Source organism: Drosophila nasuta, chromosome 3, assembly GCF_023558535.2.
Source record: "Drosophila nasuta strain 15112-1781.00 chromosome 3, ASM2355853v1, whole genome shotgun sequence".
NCBI classification, from domain to species: domain Eukaryota; kingdom Metazoa; phylum Arthropoda; class Insecta; order Diptera; family Drosophilidae; genus Drosophila; species Drosophila nasuta.
In genome coordinates this window covers 32,417,297-32,437,143 of record NC_083457.1, presented here as the reverse complement: position 1 = coordinate 32,437,143, position 19,847 = coordinate 32,417,297, and the positions used below count along the sequence as shown (strand labels likewise).

The window sequence follows — 19,847 nt, the reverse complement described above, 5'->3', positions numbered from 1 at the left end:
TTTGAAAAACTTCAAACTGAGAGAGACTTATGTATTAATTTTTTCTATTTTTATAATCAACATATTTTGTAAATGGAAGTTTAAACAAAGAGTACTTGTTTATTGCTTAAAACAATAAGGAAGTCTCAATAATTGAGAATCCGTTTCTTACAACCCTTTTCTGGCCACAAAGTTTCTTACTTATTTTAAGAGTCCTCATCACTTTCTTCTTACCTACACAACCTATAAACTCCTATGTTGTTAGTGTATTTGCAGTTGCGTCTTTACGCATAAATATTTAATTTCGGTTTAATTTTTTTTTGGCTCTAGCAAATGTGCTTTGTGTGTGGCACGTATGCGACTTCAGTCGCTGACTCGTGAATTGTGCCTCGTGAATCGCGACTTGTGACATTTTGACGTGCCACAATTGTCAAATGAAATTATAATGCTGTTGCCCTCCCAAAAAAAACGTGGCTGATGGCAGCAGCTTGATATCATTTCAAGTACTCGTGCTCATACTCTCACTCGATGAGCCGACAGATTTTAGGTTGAAGTACCAAGTTTTATGGGTCGATTCGTTGTTGTACTCGACATCAATTTGCCTGCCACTCAGCCTAAAGCGTTAGGGGCTTTAGTTGTTAATGAGATTGCCACCAAAAATTATGAAATGAATCCGCTGCAATGGGATTAAAGTTCATCGCAGTAGGCTGTTGATTTTCGGTTTGGTTTTGAGATTGGTTTCATCAAATAATTTAGTTTACCTTTTTGGCCCTTTCAGATAACGTTCGAAAAAATAAACATAAAGTACACAAAAATATATTCAGGCATTTCCCCAAAGCGAAACCGCACAGTTTACATATTATTTTAGGTTTTGGTAAGGTCAAAAAGGTTCCCTCTCCAAGATGTTTATGTGGTGTGAGCGCATTTCGGCGACCTTTGCTGGTGTCATCGTGGGGCTTTGGTATGCAAAGACATTCCCCGCCGAAGATGGCAAGGCCAGCAAGGACAACAAAGGCAAGGACAATAAAAAGAAGTAGTAGGACCCCGTAGAGATGCCTTCCATCCATTTAAGGTATGCATTTCGATAATTAATCGAATCATTCTCAATTCGCTAGATTCGTTAACTTATTCGGAATTGAGGGCGCGCTATGAATTAATCTTTTTAGGACTTAGGTAGTCTGCCAGGTATTGATTTAACTTTTTCATTTTCATCACATAAGCTCCGCAAGAAATGTCAAGATAATGGAGTGACATTTAAAAAAAGCCAAGCGACGAGAAATTCAGTTGCTTTAATAATAACCCTGGATAACAACGTTCTCGGCGCGCGAGAAATTGAGAAAAAAACTAAATCATCGATATGCGAAGATCGTGCAGACCACGTCCATCGATCCTATCGCGACTCAATTGCGGGCAATGCAATCGTGTTCTGTTTTTCTCGATCGGCGTGGGACTTGGCGTACTCATAGTGCGTCAGAAGGATCGGATCAAAGAGGAACTACAGAATGCCAGCAGCGATAAGAAATCAAAGCCCAAGGACTAAGTTGAGAATATCGATGGGGAGTCTGGATTGCAATGTGCGGATCTTACTACTGGAATTGAATGACGAGCTAATTCAACCGGAAGATGACAACATATGATTTGATATGTGTCAGCCTCCGGCTTTATAGAACGGCCTTCAATGCGTGTAACACCCGAACACCTCTGGACAGTCAAAGCCACTCTTTGAATCTCTTTCTCGCTAATCTGTAAATTTAAAATTTTAGTATTGCAACATTAAAGATTAAATCGAAATAATAATTGTGATAATTGGAAATTGTTGGTATAATATTTTGTAATTGTTTTATAACGCTTTAAACATTTTTATACATTTTGTAAATTTTGCATTTGATAATCGATGGCGCTTCATTTTCGCACATGGAAAATTTTCACTTCTTCGCTGCCTTTTCCTCCTTTTCTTTCTTCTCCTTCTCCTTTTGCTCCTTCGCCTTACGCTCCTTGTCCTTCTTCTCCTGCTCCTTACGCTCTTTCTCTTTTCTATCTTTCTCTGCCTTCTCCTGCTTTTCTTTCTCCTTGCGCTCCTTCTCTTTCTGCTTGGGGTCTTTGTTCGCCTCCTCTTCGGCCTTACGTGCCGCTTCCTTCAGTTTGTCATAGTAAATCGCGACTCCTGCACCGACAATGAAAAAGAACAAGCGATTGCAGGCAGTACAGTTGAGCCTCGAGAAGAGCGTCGGTGGTGGGCGACAAGTTGGTCGCTGTGTTTGCGGCGGCCTGCATGAGGGATTGGGGCAACCGCATGATCCAGAGCCTTCTTTCGACATCAGAGAGCCGGCCTGCGACTAACAAGAATTTCGATAAACAAGAATAAATCAACAAAAAAGGAAAAAATTAAGATTTCAAATTTTAAATTGCCGAAAAATAAAAATCTGTAGCAGACCGAAAAAGTTTTCAGCGTGTCTGAACTAACGAAAATGTGAAAGTCTAATGAGCCTGACGCATTTTCCCAGCAAGTTGAAATATTTAAATCCCCATATCACAGTTGGCTAGAAATTATGCTTCATAAAAGTGTGATATAGTTTGTCGCATGGCATTTATAGTGAAGAGAGCCAAACGCATTGTTTACCAACAGCTTTGTTTGCGTTGAAAATAAAAAGTTTATTTTAACGAAAGAAATGCATTAAGCAATTGAAAAAGATGCTTTCATGTTTGAGCTACTGAAACCTCCATCTCTGTCACCACTTTATCAATATAAAATTTAAAATTATTTCAATATTCAAACTGCAATCTTAAATCTTCACCTGTCAGCGAATCTTCTATCCTACATACTTCTCACAACAAAGTAAGCCCTTGAAATCTTTTGAATTCATTTTTAAACATATTTCGATCAAAATTTTAAGTTTCATTTAGGCAATCTAAATTATATTCTGCAGGTTTTTAATCATGGCATGGTTGTGCACATTTATTTTAGGCTGTATTCTTGGCTATTATGCCGGTCACAACTCATTCAACAGCATTTGACCAAAGAATCACTTATAAAGAAGATTGACTGCACAGTAAATTCAGCGATTGTAACATTAAATATTTGATATCACAGAATATTATGGAGCAGTTTATTGACAAAAATTTTTAATTAAACAGATTATAAAGTAAGTATACGTAGTATACCTACAGCTGCATAAACGTAGGCGTATTTCTGAATCATTTAAAGGTACAACCATGTTGCTTGTTTTTCTTCAATCTACAATATGTATGTCAATCACAAACCAAATATGTTATCAAAATTCTTCAAAAGTCCCTTATTTTGCATCATTGTATTTCTAATGGGACAAAATGCATTTCTTTTTATTAATGATTTAATTGGTACTTATGATCATTACTAAGTTTCTTAGTTGCATTGGAAAGTGCTTTGTACTCTATAGTATATTTTGAATGTGGTTCTTTATCAATATACCAAATATAGCCGTTGGTGTATTTTTCACTTCACATCATATTTTGAATATAGTACTATATCAATATACCAAATATAGCCATTGGTATATTTATACCCGCTACCCATAGGGTAGAAGGGTATTATAACTTTGTGCCGGCAGGAAATGTATGTAACAGGTAGAAGGAGGCATCTCCGACCCTATAAAGTATATATATTCTTGATCAGCGTCAACAGCCGAGACGATATAGCCATGTCCGTCTGTCCGTCTGTCCGTCTGTCCGTCTGTGTGTCTGTCCGTCTGTCCGTCTGTCCGTCCGTCCGTATGAAACACTGGATCTCAGAGACTATAAGAGATAGAGCTATAATTTTTTTTCGACAGCATTTGTTATGTTTGCACGCAGATCAAGTTTGTTTCAAATTTTTGTCACGCCCACTTCCGCCCCCGCAAATCAAAAAAATCGAATAACAAGCGTAATTTTAAAGCTAGAGTTACGAATTTTGGTACATACAATAATTACTATAGTAGTTATGATTCCTGAAAATTTTGTTGCGATCAGAAGAAAATTGTGGAAGTTATTAAAGAAATACTTTTGTATGGGCAAAAACGCCTACTTACTATGGGTCTGAGTTGCTTTGGCCGACAATCTGGTACATTGTTAGACGGCACAATGTACCAACTCAACTGGTATATTTTGAATGGTGTACTATATCGATATACCAAATATACCATTTGGTATATTTTTAGTATTTTTTTTAGTATTTTCGGTATATTTTGAAAATGATACCGCAATATTTTGCCTTTATTAAAAATGGGTAGCGGGTATCTCACAGTCGAGCACACTCGACTGTAACTTTCTTACTTGTTTTAAAATTGTTTGGCTATATTAATTTGGCATATTTAAAATCTGCTTTTTTTATTTCAGTCGAGCTCTACTGTCACCTTTCATATCGTAGTAGGCCACTGCATTCTGATTACTTCATTTTTACTCAAACATCAAAAACCCCTTTTCTCATATTTCAAATTTTTGGTACCAATATTTTAAGAAATTCCGCAGTGTTTTTTACTTATAATGGACTTGGACTGGCTGTGCACATTTGTTTTGGGATGTATTCTTGGCTATTTGGTTGGCTACAACTCGTAGGTCAATATTGATGGCAAATTGGTGCGATTAATGAAGATTGACTACAAGGTAAAGAGAGAGCACAACAAGTCACATAGACTTTGCCTTCATCGAATAAAAGCAATTTATTCGATCAAAATTTAGTCTATTTTGTAGACAAGCTCTACAATTGTGCAATAAATTTACCTGTAACTTGAGTAAGTCTCTAAAGGTTAATCACCTCGTACATAATCGTAATCTTAATGTATTTATCTATATCAAGCAAACGGCTAATCATACGAGTATATCCAATATAACCATGAGTCACGTTATATCTTATGCACTTGGCTTGATTACGGGCTTGTTGTTGTGCAAACGGCGTTGCTGACCATGGTAATCACAAAATGGACTTAAATTCAAGATTTGGTATAAGAGAAGAAAAGCCTTCCAGATAAAATTGTAAATAATAAAAAATGAAAAAATAATGAAATATTTTTTATATATCTTCTAGTCTAAACTGCATTAAGACTTTTAGTTGTGGCTGTTAAAATTCAAAGATTTCTTAAATATCTAGTTTACTGTGTCTTTAAAATGTACGTATTTAAAAAATAAACAAAACAATTATTTTTAACCGAATTTATTGTAAGATTATATAAGTTTATGAGAAAATGGGAACATTCATTGACTTTTTTTTATCTATTATTTAGTTATTTAGTTCGCCTCGTTTTCTTCGTCAAGTCACATACTTTTTGGAATAATTCTCATTTCAAATTTTAATCAAGAAACCTAATCATTCTCGTAATATTTAGTTTAAAAAAATGCATGGAGTGTTCATATTTATTATTGGCGGTATTGTTGGTTTTCTAATCGCCAAAAATATCGATGTAAGTCGAAAGTAAATCTAATTCGCAAAGCTTTTTTTTTAGATATTTCCGCAGCGTCTGATTGAAATAGATTGGAGTTGTTGAAATTGAAGTACCAGAAGAAATGTCTCATCTCATTACTTTTACTCTTGGCATTGTAGTTGGTATGATGGTCTCGAGAAGCTGCAATCCATAATCGAAATAAACAAAATGTAATCATGTAAAATGTTTGAATTAAAATAGAGTTTACTAACATTGCCGCGAAGCTAATTCAATGATTTCTTTAAATACATGTTTACCGCATTTTTAAAATTAAGTCACGTACTTAAAATAAAACAATAATGAATTTAAAGTAAAATTATCTAAATCTATGAGGAAATGAAAATATCCCTTACCTTTTTCAATCTAGCTCGCCTCGTTTTCTTCATCATACTATTTTTGAATAATTCTCACTTAAAATTTTAAACAAGAAACCTAAACATATCTCGGAATAACTGTTTTGAAAAATGCATGGAGTTCTAATATTTATTATCGGTGGTGTTGTTGGTTTTCTAATTGCTAAAAACATTGATGTAAGTCGAAAGTAAATATAATTTGCAAAGCTATTTTTTGAGGTATTTCCGCAGCAAATAGATTGGAGAAGTTGGAGTTGAAGTATCAGAAGATATGACACATCTCATAAGTTTTGTTCTCGGCATTGTAGTGGGCATGATGGTCTCAAAAAAATGCAATCCTTAAAAGAAATAAACAAAATTTGATCATGATGTAAGATGCTTAAATAAAAATGGAAAATTATTAACTTTGCCACAAAGTTAATTTAAGTCTCTCAATCGTGGCCGTTAAAATTCAACGGTTTCTTACAATACAAGCTTATTTTATTTTTAAAATAAAGTCATGTACAGATGAATAAATTTAAAGTACAATTATCTAAATATATGAGAAAATGAAAATGTGCCTTGCCTTTTTTAATCTAGTTTCCCTCGTCTTTTTTGTTAAGTCACATACTTGTTTTGAATAATTCTCATTTAAAATTTTTAACAAGAAGCCTAAACATTTCTCGGAATAATTGTTTTAAAAAATGCATGGAGTTATAATATTTCTTATCGGCGGTATTGTTGGTTTTCTAATTGCTAAAAACATTGATGTAAGTGGAAAGTAAACATAATTTGCAAGCTATTTCTTAAGGTATTTCCACAGCGTCTCCAAATAGATTTGAGAAGTTGAAGTTTAAATACCAGAAAAAATGACGCATCTTATATCCTTTGCCCTAGGCATTGTAGTTGGCATGATGGTCTCGAGAAGATGCAATCCATAATCGAAACGAACAAAATTTAATAATGTTGTAAGATGCTTGAATGAAAATGGAAATTTACTAACTTTGCCACAAAGCTAATTCGAGTCTCTTAATTCATTAAAATTGAGCATAAAGTTGATGCTGTGTATCGATGGCTTTAATGCATTTGGAATTGGCATTCTCTTCTCCACATACTCCACTTATATCCCCCATAGACCGACTGTTGCTAACCTTTATCAACAAGTTTTTGGCTCTTGTTGCCAAATGCGAATCGATCTCAGAGAATAGGCCAATAAAATATGTACCAGGGGTGGCTGCAACAAGAAAAAAAAAAGAAAATGAAAAACTTTTGTAAGTTGATTTCCCTAAGATGCTGCCAAAAACTCTTGGCCAAAACTTTCATTTATGGCCGCTGCCACAAGAATAACTTGAAAGATATATGGCAAACATTTTTGAGTTGGGGAGGAGTAAACTTTAAGGTGCCGTGCGACTAATGACCAAGTCAATTAGCCTTGGCTTAATTATATATGCATATAAAGCCAACTCTTGGTACGTGCGTTAATTAGTTGCGTTAGTTTTGTTTGCCATAAAATTTGTGTAAAATAATAGAGCTGAAATTTGAGCACAAACACACACTCGGTCGGGTCTCCACCTTTTACGCGTATGATTGATTATCGATGCTATGGAAAGTGATATGATAACCCGCCCACGCATCGTTTAACAAATGAGCAGAGCGAGACGGGTGAGGGAGAAGACTTCTCCGCCATCAAATAGAAATACAAATGAGGTAGTTTCAGTTGTTGTTGTTGGGCTGTCGGCACCGCCGCATTTTAATCAGTTGGTTTTAGGCTTATTCTCACACATCCGCATAAATATTTCATGATTTCGCCCTGGAGATGCTCGAATGCGTTTCTGAATAACTTGCGATGGGTTTTTATCAGCAAACAAACAAAGGCGAACTCAACTCAACTCAACTCGAACTGAACCCAGAGTCCAATCCAATCCAAAAGTCTGCCACTGCTGATGCTGGCCGGGTAATTGAATGAGTTGGTAGTTTGTGGGCTTAAGGCCTTTCGGCTTGTGGTACCAGGTTAAAGGATAAGCGACGCTTCGTGAGATTGCCTACAAAATGAAATGATGTCTGACGCTGCTGAGGCCAAAATGATTGATGGCATTGTCAAGCCGTGGCAAAGGTTAAATTGTTTGCCCATGCTTGAAGTCAGGTATGCGTAATATACACACATTTATAAAGCCCCCGACAACAGGTACAGCTAACCCAGCTTGGGTGGCCATCCTCCTTGTGCTGTCAGCTGCTAGTTCCTGCCAAACCGCAAATTGAAACCATATTGATTAGCGTCCAACCTTTTGTTCTCCAAGGGATTAATTTGTAACAATTTCGAAAGCATACTCGTAAGATTTATGAAGCAACTTTTGTTCAACAATTTACTTGGCAAAGCTTAAAGTTCTCTAATAAACCTCACTGCGTATACTTAATTTTTCAAATTCTATTGCCGTTGCCATTGCATTTAAGCCAACACTCGTGCATTTCGTTTTACAGTCGCTTAATTGTCGGCCAAATGAGAAGCTTTCGGCTAACAGCAGCCTCGCTCTTAAGCTGTTAACCTTCGCTCTTAGCTGATGAGCTTTCGCTCTGGCTTTGCTCGCTCTCTTTCACTCTGTCGCTCACAATTTCTCTTCAGTTTGACCAAACGTAAACATCTACCTTTGCCGGCTTTTGGCGCCAATCAAGCAGTCAGCTGTTATTATCCTACCACACTGAGGCCTGTGGTGAATTTTCTTTGGTCGACATCGGGGCCAAGTCAGTGGGCCAAGTTCGTGTTCGCCTCAGTCGTTATTCCTGTGCCGACGCGTACGAAAGCAATTCAACAAAAAAATACCCAGACCTCGTCCTCGTCTTGAACACTTGATCAAATCTCTCGAAGCGGGTCCTCATTAAGCTACATCCTTTTTGGCTGTGTGTGTGTAGTTGTGTGTGAGTGTGTGTGTAGCGGTTGTGAAAGGTATTCGAAAAGTGTTAATTATTGTGATTAAAATAATAATCACATTTTTGTTAAAGTGAAATATAAAGCATATAAAGCATAATAAATCACACATCCAAAATTATTAAAAAAAAAAAACAACAATTAAACTAATAAAATTATATTGATAATAAGCGGAATCAATAAAAAGTGGAAAATAAGTAATTAAAAGTAAATTTAAAAAATCAAAAAGAAACAAGCCAATTAACATACAAATAATTAATAAAATATAAATGATTCTTAACTGCGACTAAAAACAAACAAATTGAATAATATAAAAATAATTCATAAATTGGAAAATAAGTAATAAAAAGCTAATCATAAAAAGCAATACATTGAATTAAAGCAATAAATTCAAAAATATTAAATTGATATATAAAAAAAATTAATAGCAACAATAAATATTTAAATTACTATTTCGATTTTAACTAAACATTTGCATTTTACTTAATAATCAATATGAAATTTTAAATTTAAAAGTGTTTAAAAGCGATTTCCTGGAAAAAGTTTCCCAGGCTGAGTTGATTTAAATTGTCAACTGGCAAAACTACAGCCAAGTAAACGTTGTGAAAATGTCGGGTAAAAACAAAGTTTTTGAGTTGAGATACGAATCACCTTAACGCTTTATTAGCCAGTCAACTAGTCAGTTGGTTTGGTTGTTGGTTGGTTGTTGGTTGCTTGTTTGAGTTACAGTTTAAGCCAATTCTTATCTTGCTGCCATTTCGAGTTATGTGTCTCACTGACTAAATTCACTTAGCGTTGAATTAAAAGTTGTGAAAACTTGTCTCAACTTTTGACTAAAGTAGAGCTTGAACAATTGCCACGTGCCATATGCGACACAGATAGAGCTGTAGAAGTTATATAAGTGTGGTAAGCACACTCGCCACATATTCACACATAATTGGATGGCTATTAATAAGTAAAAATGCTACCAAAAGTCATTTTGGTCTCTTTGCTCGTTTTAAGGGCAAATCAACAATGATTAAACGCAGAGCAAAATGTAGGATAATTGAATTCTGTTGAAGTCACAAATTAGCTAAGGGTGAAAAAGAACAGACCACATCAGAGTCAGACCCAGAGCCAAAGTCAGAGCGAGAGCCAGAGCCAGACTGTTGACAGACCAAAAACGCGGTCCACGTCTGACGTCGATGTCGATGTCGAGGCCATGTAATTGAGTTATTTTACTTGGATTCAGTCATTTTATTATTATTAAATGGCTGCGTTGTGACAACAGAGCTCAAGCTGTTAATGGCGTCCCATAAAAATGACGCTTGTCACATCAATATCAACTCGCGTATGTGAGTGTGTGTGGGTGTAAGACATGTGTGTGTGTATATATGTGTGTGCCTAAGCGCCGCAATGATTGTTTTAATGGCTACTTGAACGGAAATTAACTGACAAGCGCAGATAAATAAATGCGAGTGCGGCAAAAAGGGAGTGCTTAAAGAGCCATTTTTGTTTTTGCTTTGACAGCTCGCCATTTCTGGCACTCAAGGACACGCACTCACACACATACACACACACATGCACACTTTTTTTCTCCCACTCGCTCTTGCGTTCAGCTTTAAGCGCGTAACACACTTTACACGTCTTCATATTTGTGCAAATATTTGCTCATTGAAATGTCAAATAAGCTAATTTGGCACATAATTCTCCGCCTCCTTTAACGCCTCTTTCCTCCCCACCACCAATTTCATATGTAGATAAACACAACAGCAATAAAACAACAACAATGACAATGAACTTTGGCCAAATTTTGCACATGCAAATTGCAAATTGCTTTTTCGCCTGTGAACCACAAAAAAAAATGAAGAGAGCGAAAAAAAACAACAAATTCTCAAAATGTGCGCATTTATATTAACATATATTTTGGTCGAGCGAACCACACTTGACACACGCTTGTCACAGTTCGCTGCCAATCGAACCACACTCAATTCAAATCACCTTTAATTGCCTTAAAGCAAAGTTTGCTAAAGCTGAACATTGGTTGTTTTACTCAATTTAATTTGAAAATAAATTGTTTAGTTAATAGTGAAATTATTTTTGACAGAGCATTCAAAACAACAAATACTTAGAAAGAATTTATATTTTCTACTTTTACAGCTAGTTTGTTTAGAGTTGCTTAAGCTAAATTTAATTTCTTGTGAATATTATTACAAAAAATATGTATATGGCTAAACTGGCACAATTCTACATAAAAATAAACAGAGAAATTCGATTCAATATCTCAATATATAACTTTTTTAAAATTATTTTCAAAAGACGAGTAACATTACTGAAATATTATTTAAAGCTCAACTTGCTTTCGCACAAGTTTTATTTAAAATTATCTTTCAATATACCAGAACTAATTAATGTTGGATCATTTTCAAAGACAATCAATTATTTAGTAGTACAAAGGAATCACTTTAATCTGTGCATAACTACCACAATTGTTTAATCAAATATTTGTGCAATGATTCAGATAGGACTTCTGCCATTTGCAGCCTCTTCAAAGGCCGTTTATGGAACTACATAATTTGTAACTAATATGCAAATTGCAATTAATTCACAATTTATGCAAATGGCAAGATAAATTTTGTTGCTCCTCAAAGAGCTTTGGCTAACTATCAAACGCATTTGCTCGGAAATTATTTGGATGCCCTCAAGCTGAGTTCATGATTTAAGGAGAGAACATCACTAAAATGCGTAGAACATAATGCTCATAAATAACTAAATGAAACTTAAGATGAAGCTGTGTGTTGCATGTTGGCCAATTCATTGGGTTGCGTGTAATGTCTAAATGGGTTCAGTGCTCCTTCACTTATGACTTCATTTGGCCAAGCACATAAACAATCACTTATGGCCCACAGGTTGCTTGAGTAGCTCTCTCGCTCTCGCTCTCGGTCTCTGTCTCTATTTGGCTAGCAAAGCTGTTGTCCATTTTATTTTAACATACATTCAGATGCACGCACAGCGGCAATAAACTGAAAGCGAAACAAAAGAGATGCCGACAGGCAACACGAGAGGCGAGAGGCAAGAAAAAGCCTGCTAAACGCTTTGTAATGCGCTTTTGTATGTTCGCCCCTTTTGTTGTTGTTATTGTTGTTGTTTGCCAAGTGCCATTAAGCTGCTCAAGTGATAAATTCGCTGCTTACTTCAGTTTTGCGACTACTCGAGTTTACACATACTTTTCTCTTGTTTCTCTTTTTATACCTGCTTCCTCTAGGGTAGAAGGGTATTCTAGCTTTGTGCGTGTAGGAAATGTGTGTAACAGGTAGAAGGAGACATCTCCTAAATCTATAAAGTATATATATTCTTGATCAGCGTCAAAAATCGAAACAGCGACTGTCCGTCCGTATGAACACCTAGATATCAGAGACTATTAGAGATAGAGTTATTCTTTTTCGATAGCACTTTTGATATTTTGAATGTAGTATTTCAATGATATAACAAATATAGCCTTTGGTATAGTTTTTAGTATCTTTGCGAAATATTATTCATTATATTTTATGTATACTACCACACTATTATAATATCATTCGGGGTATCTCACAGTCGAGCAGACTCGACTGTTGCTTTCTCACTTATTTTTTCTGTTGTTGGCCTCATCATTTTTGTTGCGCTCCTTTTGTGAAAGGTCGCGTGCGGTTTCGGCCAAGTTTACAGCATTGATTTATGTGTGTGGGACTTAAGGGTCTGTTGCTCCTTGTGGCCCGACGGGGTCGTGGTCGTGCTCATGGTCGTGGTTCTCGTTTCGCTTTAAACAGTTTTGTCGTTTCACATAATGACGTCATTTGTACAAATTGCCCATTTGACGGGCATCGATTGCTTCCGCACGATTAAATACGACGACTCGCAAGTATATGCTAAGCAGCAACAGTTGACTGTGGGTTGAGGGCGCAACTTTTTCTGTTTGTTATTTTCTGCTGTTCTTTTCGCTTTTTTTTTGTTGAGGGTATTTCCTCCCACTTTAAACTGTTGCGCCTGGGCGTGCCGCCAGTCGTCTGTCTACCTTCATTCTCTCTCACTTTTTATTGGCCGCCTGCCAAGTGTTTTTCACTTTGACACTGGCAACACGCAACTTTGGCCAACTTGGTCATATTGTTGGCTAACTGCGCGTGGGAAATGCCAACGTGTGTCTGTTGCTCTTTCTAGCCTTCGCATTTCCAGCTAACTACTAGTAATGCTAATTTGGACATTTGGAAATTCACTGGCAAAATGCAGCTGCGCAGTTCAATGAACAATCCACATCAAAGGCAACGGCAAAGGAGAAATGTGCAGCAGCATGTAGGCAAAAACGGAAGCAAATGTAAACCCATTAAGTTGAATATGAATTTAGAGTGAGACGGAGAAATTTATAAGCATATTAAATGAAAAAATTTATGTGCTGCACATAAAACAAAGTCAACTCATAAAAGCTGCACAAATCATAAAACATTAAGCACAAAAACAGAAGAAAAATAAACTCCCAAAAGCGACTGTCAAATACTCTTGAAGATAACTTTATCAGCTTTATGTGTATCGCTTACTTGGATACATTTATGCATAGATAAAAAGGCAAAAGCAAAACGAAATGCGGGTCTACGAACTGTGACGTCTTTTGTGCACTTCCGTGCGCTTTCTCTTCGCTTCTCTTCAGTCCGAGACAAATGGCAAATGGCAACTTGCAACCAAAGGTCAGCGGCTTAGACCGTACAGCAGAATTAAGACATTTTGTGTTGCCCTCTCTCTCTCTCTCTTGCTCTGGATGTATGCAAATGGCAGGCGAAACAAAGGCCCTCAGTGTCTGGACACAATGAAAAGCGTAACAAGCTCTCGCATACATATGCATATATTTAAATTTTATGCGTAGCAATCAAAAGCTAGCCAGCAAATTGATTTGTTTGCTTTGTAGTTTTCTGCTCCCTTTTGTGGCAGATAATCTAGGGACTTTTCTGTATCAGTTCAATGCTCCGCTCTTCACAAAAGCATTTTCTACAGCAATTTAAAATGTTTGCATACATTTACTACAACACCTGTCTGTTTATCTGTCTGCCAATCGATATGCCTAATGAGCTGTGCACAGAGTTTCACAGCGCACAGACAAATATTTGTTCTAAAATTAACTGTCAACCCATAGCTGGTCCACAAATAGCTCATACGCCATGTGGGTCAAACCCAACTATAAAACAATATACAACTTTTTTCATTTAAGTTATCATTTTCGACTACTCGCAATGGGACTGCAATTTTGTAGAGTGCAAGTTGCGCTATGATTGAAAAGATCTCTCGGAATTTTCATGCTACCTTTTCAGGGTCATATATAGAGAGTATTGTATAAAATGTTGAATGATTGACACACTGTTTGTGTTGCGGAAGTATAACAATAAAAATATGTGCAAAAAAAACACAAACAACTTTTTAACATCAATATAAAACATAAGCACACGCTGCGTATACGTGATATTCATGCGTGGAAGTGTGACAAGCACGTGTATGGGTGAGTGTGAGTGTGTGTGTGTGTTGAGTGTGGTGTATGTTTTTGTGGCTGCGTCGGCTTGTGTCATGCCTGAGTTATCAAAACCAAAAAAGCACTTCAATTAATCACAGGAAATTCATCAATTATTCAGTCATTGACAATGACAAAGAAATATGTACGCTGCCATGTCGCAAAGTGTACACAGTATGCAAATTGCAATTCAGTTTGCTTTGGTTGGGTTTGGTTTGTCGTTTTGTCGGTTTCGTTTTTTGCTTTAAATATGCATGAGTCCATTGGCCATTGCATATCGACCTTGCAGCTCCCGTTCCTCTCCCAAAAAAAAAGTCTTAAGACGCTGTGATTAGAATTTTTTAATTGAAAAACCAACTCAAGTCTTGGTCGTAAACTGCAGCTGCTTGAGACAGCAAATGTAAATTGGAAATACCGATGACATTAAAGCTCCCTGCTGTTGCTTTGCTGTTTGCTGCTTGATGCTTCTTAAACAGTCAACTCGAAAAAACCATTATGGAAGCGACCACAAAACATGGTTTCAGCTCAGCGCCAAATGTCCTTAATATACTTCTCGTCATCTGCTTCGGTCCGTGTCCGGGGTCTATGGACAAATTGAAAGCCGTCTGTTGCGTTGTTTGGCTCAGCATTTGCGTTTTGATTTGCGTTGACTTTGACAGTGCTTTAGTCATTTGTCAATATGTCACTTAGTCGCCTATTGTTTCACAGCAGCTCTAAGTGGCCGTGGATCACGTCTGATGACTTCCACTTTGACACCAAATTCGCTTTGTGGTTGTGCTGCTGAGTGTCACGAATCAAGAGAAATCATAAAATTTGCATTGTCATCTCAACAACAAATTTGTCGTCTGCAAAGACATTTGCCAAGGCAAATCATGAGTCTTTTGCTGCCGTCAATTTATTAAATGTCACACTCGAAAAGTATGCTACATAAATTGTGAATTTATCTCTTTGATAGTTGTCTGTTAAATCACTTTATAAAAGCCAAACAATTTAATTGCAATTAAAACAAAATTAAATATAAATGTGACACGTTGATTTATGAAACCGAAAAAAAGTGTTTATTGAAAACTGCTTTAACAAGTAATTAAAAACATGTGTTAATGCCATTAATTTAACAAATTAAGCACGTACGTGACCGAAACACGAGCAATTAACAAGTGCAATAATAATATAAAGTGAACAAAAAAAATGGATTATTATATTATCAGAAATGTCAAGGACATCAAAATGGCAATAAAAAGGATTTTCATTAACATTTTAAAGAAGAGAATCCTGCTAAGCTTAAGCTCGAGTTTAACATTCAGCAAATGTCATTGAAGTGGAGTGTTCCCCATTTGCTTCCATTTCGTTTCAAGGCTGTGACGCCAATAAATTTATTAAATGGCCAAAGCACAAACAAGTGTTGGTAAACACGCACACACACAAAATCTGTGAGTATGTGTTTGGGTGAAGGCGTCACACTGCGTTCTGAATTGCGTGCTCAAACAAGAAATTAATTGCAGGCAAGCAATCAATTTTGATTAAACTTGAAGCATCTGAAGTAACAGACAGCCAACATAGCTTGCCTTAAAGACCCAATCGATGTATTGTGTGTAGTTATTGCAACTTAAGGCTTAAACGCGCGCCGACTGATCAATTATTTAAGAATTGGCTAAAACAACAGAGAAACAACTGAAACAACAACCCACTGAGTTAAGTGTTAGTTGAGCTAAGGGAGTCATTAGACTCGAATCAACTCAACTCGGCGCGCTTTCATGCGCGCTACACATGCATAACAAATGCGCACAAATACATCAAGTCACATCAATCAAATATCGCTAACAGCGAACTGCACTTAAAATATATATTCCCTCCCCTCTCCACCCCCGACCCTTTCAAATGGCAATTAAACTAAAAGCTCCATTTGCCACATGCAAAAATTGATAACTAAACAAAAAAAACAAAACCAGCGCGAAAAAGTTATAAACTTAAAATATTGAATTAATATCACGCATACGACTGGGTGAATGTGATAGTCCATATGTGTGTGAGTGCGAGTTGAGTGCGTGTGATATCTAATTGAAAACGACTGGCCAATGGATCATCTATTATGCAATATGGCCGGCAACAGTCGCAACTCGTCCTACAATTGTCTATCCTCATGGGACTCCTACGATCGTATACCCAGGTACGTATATTCCAAAGTGAACAGCAGAGCAGTCTTTTCCTCCCTCGTTGCTGCTGCTGCTGCTGTTGCTGTAAATCGAATTACGTATACGCTGCGTTGGAGCTAATTCAATTGGTTGTTCTATTGATATTAAAGCAGAGCGCGCCGCGTCAACTAAATGTAATAGAAAATAGAAAAGCATTTAAGTAGCAATCATAACTCGATTGCCATTAGCAATCAAATCTAATAAAATGCCAACTAAAAGCGCTCACATCACTCAGAGGGAGCTGAACGTCAATAGTGTGCTAAGTGTCTGACGCCTCGAGAACAAAAGTCTATTTTTAGTTCATCAACAAAAACTAATCACATTTCCCCGATTCATTTACAAAACATTTTTACAAATTAAATCTAATGCGAATTCAATGTTGCCTGGAAGGTTAATTAAATATCGTTCAGTTTGTTTAAAGCACTTTTGGGGGGGCGGGGAAGCATTTGTTAAGCAGCACATTAAAAATATTTCATTGCTTGACTTTCTTTCTTTCTTCTCTCCCCGTCCATCTTTAGCTGCAGTTTCGACTGCGGTAATTATGTGCTCGCTGAGGCGTCTTTACTATAAGAGAGAGCTCTTAACTTTTTATGGACCACATTCAATGCGAATGTCTTTGGGCAATGGCTGCACGCTGGGCACTTAACGCAAAACCGAAACAGTTCAGTTCAGTTCAGTTCGGTTGAGTTGAGTTTCGTTTCGTTTCAGGATGTTTTTAAGAGGCACGCGCTTTTTGTTTTATATCCTTGCTGAGCTCATTCGAGCGACTGTTTAATGATCCACACACAAGTCCAACGAGCGTTGCAAGCAAGTCCGTAAGCATATCATATTCAACGAGAGTTGTTGGCGACGTAATAAACCAGCTGAGACCGCCAAACAGGCGGACGCATCTCAATTGGATTTTGACCCATTGAACAAGCAACGAATCAAGCTGCAAAAACTCCTTTTTTTTTCTCAGAGCTCTGCTTAGGCTTTTGTGTTGCGTGGACCTTTTGTGCTGCCTACGAGGTGAACAACACACACACACACACACAGAAAAACGGAGCCTCTCCTTTGTTATGTCAGGTATTTCATAGAGGAAACGCTTTTGTTATGCTTTGATTTTTCGGTACCCGGGTGCTTTAAAAAAAGAAATTGCGTTTTGAGTGAAATTTAATCAAGTTTTGTAATCAAATCTGTGCGCCCGTAAACATGATGCTGTTGCTAATAGAAATGTGAGCCCAGAGCCTCTCAATCTATCTATCCCTAAATGCCGAAGACGCCAAAAAAAGACGAAAAGTAAATCACATTTAAAAATCAATAAAGGTAAAACAATACAACGAGAGAGAGAGAAAGAGGGTGCGAAGAAAAAAGGACCTCAGGCATCGGAGTTCTCTGGGCAGATTCAGCTTTAAACTCAATATCAACATTAAATTTGGTCGCCATAATCAAATGATGAAACAACAAAAACACATTAGCACGCAATTTGCAGCGCCGCAAGGCAAAACATTACGATAAGTGCTTGAAAATGAGCCTCAACGAAAATCGCAGTCAAAAAAGCGCGAGGCAAAAATGTTTTCAGTCGCTAACAAAAAACACTTGATAAGGCAAACAAGTGTATGCAATTATTGCGATGAGTTTCAAATGCTGTGGCCAAACTCACATTACGCATACGCACTGTTGGCAAACATCAAATTTTGCACATATCGTTTGGCCACAAACTTTGGCAGCAAAACTTTATTTTACTCAATTATTTACCAAACATATATTTCGAGTTGCCGGCCATCGATTGAAATACGGAAAACGAAGCGCAAATAAAGCTCTACTTTAAGCTATATTAAACATTTAAATAAATACCTCTTTCAAAGCTTTTCCTCATCGGATTGCGAACTTTTGCCAAGTCACTTGGTTTTTAAAAAGAAGGCAGCACTAATACTTTATTCTTATTTTTATAAAAGTCACCAAAAGTTAGTCAATTAAGCGAGCAACTCTTTGAGTAAAAAAAACCTTTTTTTATATTTTCTTTCCATCTACTTAGGAAATACCCTCAAGACATATCATAATAAAGAGCATTTTCTTTTTTTTTTAGAAACTAACAAGCTTATGTTTACACTTCTCTGTCAAAATTGTAATCAACCACTTGTGAGCAGTGTCATTGTACTGCGTTGAAAGTTGAAAGGCAACTTAAAGACTTAAGAAGACATCAACTTCTCGAGCTGGCAGCACAATCAACTCTGCGCTTCCTCGGCTGCTTAAAGCCTTTTATGTGCTCTTATGTGCAATCATATTCAAGTGCTTAGGACAAATGTCATTGGAGCATCAAATATTATTGTAAGCTTACACATTTTGGTTAGTTGCTGAAATTAAAGCTGCGGGCCACAACAAAGTCTCCGACTTGAGTTCAACTGAATGCTGTGAATGTTGCTGAACTTTGGCATTGTTTGTGGCACCCCCAAAGGGTGGCAGCATCAAATGCTTAAGATGCCATGTTGCATGTTGTGTTGTCAGCTGGGATCAGCTTGTTGCCCTTTGATTGGCATTGCGAGTGTGCGAAGCGTTGCAAACTGAACACAAACCGAAAATTTATAACCAGCTGCAGCGAAATTATTTTGCCGCGTTCAATGGCCAAAGTGGAAGTGGAATGAACCCGCCAAAAGCGTCAGCGAATTTCCGTCTGGCAAGGTCAGAGTTGATTGTATGCAGTGCGGTTTCTCTCTTTCTTCTTAGTGTGGCTGTGTGCCATAACTGATTGGTCACTTGCGAGCGAGCTGTTAATTTTGCCACGCACTGCAGTCATTGCCACTTGCTCAGCTCCCCACGGGTGCCATTTATTCCGGCATACATAAAGAAGGAGCTGGAGCTGGAAGAAGCTGACCGAACCCACGCTTTATCTGAGCGTGCGTTAACCTTGACATGAATATTCACAGAGTACTTGTTTGTTTGTCTAGTTCTCAGCCTTAATATCTTTGAGTGCTTAAACAGAAACAGAAACAGCAACACCCATGAAACAACACACACAGAAAGGTGCCAAATTGAATGCTCTTTTGTCTCGAACAAAAACAGGCAAATGCGTCACCTTTAATTACTTGAGTCCTAACTCAACTCAACTCGAGGCGAGTCGAGTCCAGTCGAGTCCGACTACTTTCATCTCGAGACACGACAGACAGACAGACGGACAATCAAATCCTGTCACGAGCAGTCAAGTGTTTTCATTTGCAGTCCGCTTAAATGGCTTTTTTGTCTTTACGCAGCACTCGACGCAGCTCGACTCGAGTTATGGCCAAATAAACGAGTGCGTCTCTTGGCTTGAATAAACTTACAAGTATTTTGCGGTCCATATGAGAGAGCGTGTTGCTCTCGGTGCATTTTAGCCTTCAACTTGTCAGCTGCAGTGCAATTGCTTGAAAAACATTTTTATTTCGTTACCCATACGCCACGTTGCACGCAATGTTTAAATTGCTTTTGCAACAGCTGCGCCAATAAATAAAGAAACAACTGTGCGGC

The 19,847-nt window shown here is 37.3% G+C and overlaps 4 protein-coding genes and 3 long non-coding RNA genes across 28 annotated transcripts in view; 6 read left to right on the top strand and 1 right to left on the bottom strand.

The window, feature by feature from the left end:
• The window catches only part of LOC132788814 (potassium channel subfamily T member 2), a 145,605-nt gene that overhangs the window by 92,938 nt on the left and 32,820 nt on the right, over positions 1-19,847 (top strand). Inside the window, exon 1 of one of the 18 annotated variants that reach the window (XM_060796428.1) lies at positions 16,233-16,339. The exons of the other annotated variants lie outside the window; for them this stretch is intronic. Coding sequence (XP_060652411.1) covers positions 16,248-16,339 — 92 coding nt within the window. The 5' untranslated portion in view covers positions 16,233-16,247. Of the gene's footprint in view, positions 1-16,232; positions 16,340-19,847 lie in introns of those variants that run through there. 18 annotated transcript variants of the gene reach the window in all.
• Positions 736-1,336, top strand: LOC132791755 (uncharacterized). The gene is made up of 2 exons (XM_060800807.1): positions 736-1,051; positions 1,200-1,336. The coding sequence occupies exon 1, from the start codon at positions 882-884 to the stop codon at positions 1,014-1,016; it is 135 nt and encodes a 44-aa protein (XP_060656790.1). The 5' UTR covers positions 736-881; the 3' UTR covers positions 1,017-1,051; positions 1,200-1,336.
• LOC132791754 (uncharacterized) lies at positions 1,330-1,792 on the top strand. The gene has a single exon (XM_060800806.1). It carries the CDS (start codon positions 1,337-1,339, stop codon positions 1,517-1,519), a length of 183 nt encoding a protein of 60 aa, XP_060656789.1. The 5' UTR covers positions 1,330-1,336; the 3' UTR covers positions 1,520-1,792.
• On the bottom strand, positions 1,777-2,465 carry LOC132791753 (merozoite surface protein 9). Its single transcript, XM_060800805.1, has one exon. It carries the CDS (start codon positions 2,295-2,297, stop codon positions 1,905-1,907), a length of 393 nt encoding a protein of 130 aa, XP_060656788.1. The 5' UTR covers positions 2,298-2,465; the 3' UTR covers positions 1,777-1,904.
• Positions 2,837-4,990, top strand: LOC132790435 (uncharacterized). 3 transcript variants are annotated; one of them, XR_009632798.1, is made up of 3 exons: positions 2,837-3,122; positions 4,330-4,724; positions 4,790-4,990. It is a non-coding gene; the product is annotated as an uncharacterized LOC132790435 (long non-coding RNA). The 3 variants fall into 3 exon arrangements; XR_009632799.1 differs by having other exon boundaries at positions 2,838-3,122; positions 4,451-4,724; positions 4,790-4,989; XR_009632800.1 differs by having other exon boundaries at positions 2,839-3,122; positions 4,462-4,724; positions 4,790-4,989.
• LOC132790946 (uncharacterized) lies at positions 5,254-6,190 on the top strand. 3 transcript variants are annotated; one of them, XR_009632842.1, is made up of 3 exons: positions 5,254-5,355; positions 5,433-5,941; positions 5,996-6,190. It is a non-coding gene; the product is annotated as an uncharacterized LOC132790946 (long non-coding RNA). The 3 variants fall into 3 exon arrangements; XR_009632841.1 differs by having other exon boundaries at positions 5,256-5,390; positions 5,445-5,941; XR_009632843.1 differs by lacking the exon at positions 5,254-5,355 and adding an exon at positions 5,376-5,390.
• LOC132788818 (uncharacterized) lies at positions 6,336-6,819 on the top strand. Its single transcript, XR_009632660.1, has 2 exons — positions 6,336-6,513; positions 6,567-6,819. It is a non-coding gene; the product is annotated as an uncharacterized LOC132788818 (long non-coding RNA).

Coding starts and splice junctions, on each gene's coding strand:
- LOC132791755 (XM_060800807.1), top strand. CDS start 882: ATGTTTATGTGGTGTGAGCGCATTTCGGCGACCTTTGCTGGTGTCATC.
- LOC132791754 (XM_060800806.1), top strand. CDS start 1,337: ATGCGAAGATCGTGCAGACCACGTCCATCGATCCTATCGCGACTCAAT.
- LOC132791753 (XM_060800805.1), bottom strand. CDS start 2,297: ATGTCGAAAGAAGGCTCTGGATCATGCGGTTGCCCCAATCCCTCATGC.